This window comes from Vigna umbellata, chromosome 11 (assembly GCF_029865625.1).
Source record: "Vigna umbellata cultivar VRB3 chromosome 11, Vumbellata_1.0, whole genome shotgun sequence".
Lineage (NCBI taxonomy): Eukaryota > Viridiplantae > Streptophyta > Magnoliopsida > Fabales > Fabaceae > Vigna > Vigna umbellata.
In genome coordinates, this window is record NC_142175.1 from 25,621,039 (window position 1) to 25,623,430 (window position 2,392).

At 43.1% G+C, this 2,392-nt stretch overlaps 1 protein-coding gene across 1 annotated transcript; it reads left to right on the top strand.

Moving 5' to 3' along the window:
* The first annotated feature begins 216 nt into the window (after positions 1 to 216).
* On the top strand, positions 217 to 2,049 carry EDA8 (Putative membrane lipoprotein). Its single transcript, XM_047317227.2, has 3 exons — positions 217 to 598; positions 829 to 884; positions 1,069 to 2,049. Exons 1-3 carry the CDS (start codon positions 449 to 451, stop codon positions 1,673 to 1,675), a joined length of 813 nt encoding a protein of 270 aa, XP_047173183.2. The 5' UTR covers positions 217 to 448; the 3' UTR covers positions 1,676 to 2,049.
* Positions 2,050 to 2,392: the final 343 nt, after the last annotated feature.

The following is a 2,392-nucleotide window of genomic DNA, read 5'->3' on the forward strand; positions in this document are numbered from 1 at the left end:
TGGTAAACGAACACGTATATGTATGCAGTCTATGGACATTTTGTTTTTGATGAGGGTGGACGGTTGGGGATGCAGGGGATATAACGGTGGGAGTGTGTGTAGGTGATGAATCCTGAAAAAGAAATAAATAAATAGGGTTTGGACAACGAAGAGTGACGTGGTTGTGGGTAGCGGCAGGGGTTGCTTTGGGGAAGTAAATAAGGAAAAAACCTAAGGGTAAAATGGTAAGAGGGAAAAAGAAACAGAAACATATGAATGGAAGGGGAAGCAAGACGAAGGAAAAACCCTGATTATCGTGGAGGTGAGGGAGAGAGTGAGATCTGTGAGAGAAGAGAAGAGAAGAGAAAGAAACAGTGTTCGATGGTCATTCCATTCCTCTGAGATTGCAGAGAATCCATATATGTGTGTATCGTAAAGGTATCTATCGGAGTGAGAGAAAATCTGGGTGATGAGGATCCGCAAGAACGCGAAGCTTTCCCCTCTTCTGTTCTCGTCGTCGTGCAGTGTAGAAGGTGGTTCCGTTCCGGTGGAGACGCACGTGTGCCAGCTGAACCAGTCGCCATGGGATGTCATCCCCTTTCAGTATGACTCCTTCCAGGTTAGTTACTTCCTCTTCCAATCTCTTCCTTCCATTCCTTTTCCTCCTTTTTCCCTCTCCGTTTAGATCTATTCTCTTTTAGGGTTTTCCTCTTCTTCCATTTCTTAGGGTTCCCCTTTCTTCACACACGCTAAATTCTCCTCCTTTTCTTCTTCGCTTCTAACTCCCAATTAGGTTTATCTCTATCTCTCCCTCCTTTTTCACCATTCCCCTTTCTTCATTCTCTCCAGTTCGACCACGCCACCGCGCCAAACGACAATGCCCATTCCTTCGCCGCCGTTCAGAGGTACGCACGTAATCCCCACCGAGTTAGGGTTTTTTTTTTCTTACACAAACTCAAATTCTTTAGATTTTCTTTCCAATTATTTATTATTCTCCTTTTGTTTATCGTTCTCATGCATATGGTTATCCGGGTGGTGTTATTGTTATTATTTTTATCGTTATCGTTGTTATCGTGGTCGTCGTCACAGCGTCTCCTCCATGAAAACGGAACGCGCCTCGGTGGTTGACGACGATGATGATAATGATAAGGTGGTGGCGCGGCTCGACGCCACTGTGTTGAACCCTTGCCAAGGGATTGACGAGAAGGGTTGGGCATGTAAGAACGAAGCCAAGCAAGGGCAATCATTCTGCGAGCAGCATTTGTCTTTGTCTGTGCTGGCTTCCTACACCAGTAAGAAATCGCAAGGTGGGACTCGCCGCGTGAAGACTCGGGGCGCGGGGAAGAAGGCGGCGGGAACGGCTGCGGCCAGCTCGAACCCGTATGAATTCTACTACTATTCTGGGTTCGGACCATCGTGGAGGAAACGAAGGGGCGAGAGGAACGGGGAAGGTAGCAAGAATAATGCGGTTGGGACTGAGAATTCGACGATGGCGGAGTCGGGTGGTGGCGGTGATGATAATGCGGGTGGCGGTGAAGTTGGTGGTGGGTCGGTTTCTGAGATGGATAATGAGGGGATTATTGATTATGTGGAGGATGATGACGATGACGAAGAAGAGATGGTGGTGGAGGACGATAGTGGGAAGAAGAGAACGAGGAAGCCTGTGAAAGCAAGGTCGCTGAAATCTCTGATGTGAAGAAGCGAAGATTGGAGTGATATAGTAAGATCGAGGGTTGGGGTTCAATGTGTTTTGTGATTATCGTAATTTGTTCTTGTCTTTTTATTATTTTTATTTGTATTATTTTGGGTTTTGTGTTGTTGGAATGGGATATTTAGGGTTATGAAAATAATGATGCTAATTTTGGGTTCACATGAGAAGGAGGAGGAGTAGGGGTGAGGTTAGCCTTGCCAACATGAGGTTTTTTTCCAGTGTGAATGAGGTGGACCGTAAAAATTGTGTTGGGTTGAAAGGAATGGGTGTATTGGTAAATTCCCTCTTTTGTAGTGTATTTTTATTTTTCACTTTAATATTTAATATAACTTAACTTTATCCAGAAGGGGAGGATTGGACTTTATAAATTGGCAGTTATATCCATGCATAAATATACTGTGGGCCACTTTGCAGCATATTTTGAAAGTTACTCTTTTCCCCGATTTAAAATATCTTTTTTTTTCTGATACTCCTACCTACCTACCCTTTTATTTTTCAAGTAATAATTATGATAATCATGGAAAAATGAATTTTGGGTAATCATTAATTTATTTTTTATTTAAGCGCTTTCTTTTAAAATATTCACGAAAATCCAAGGATGAAAATGTAATTGTCCAATTGAGACAATAAACCGATATACACAGTCAATCAATCGTCTGCGCTTTTAATGGTTTCTCTTAACACTGTCTAATATCGCAACTG

Coding starts and splice junctions, on each gene's coding strand:
- EDA8 (XM_047317227.2), top strand. CDS start 449: ATGAGGATCCGCAAGAACGCGAAGCTTTCCCCTCTTCTGTTCTCGTCG. Junction 599..828: donor TTCAGTATGACTCCTTCCAG/GTTAGTTACTTC, acceptor CATTCTCTCCAG/TTCGACCACGCCACCGCGCC. Junction 885..1,068: donor TCCTTCGCCGCCGTTCAGAG/GTACGCACGTAA, acceptor TCGTCGTCACAG/CGTCTCCTCCATGAAAACGG.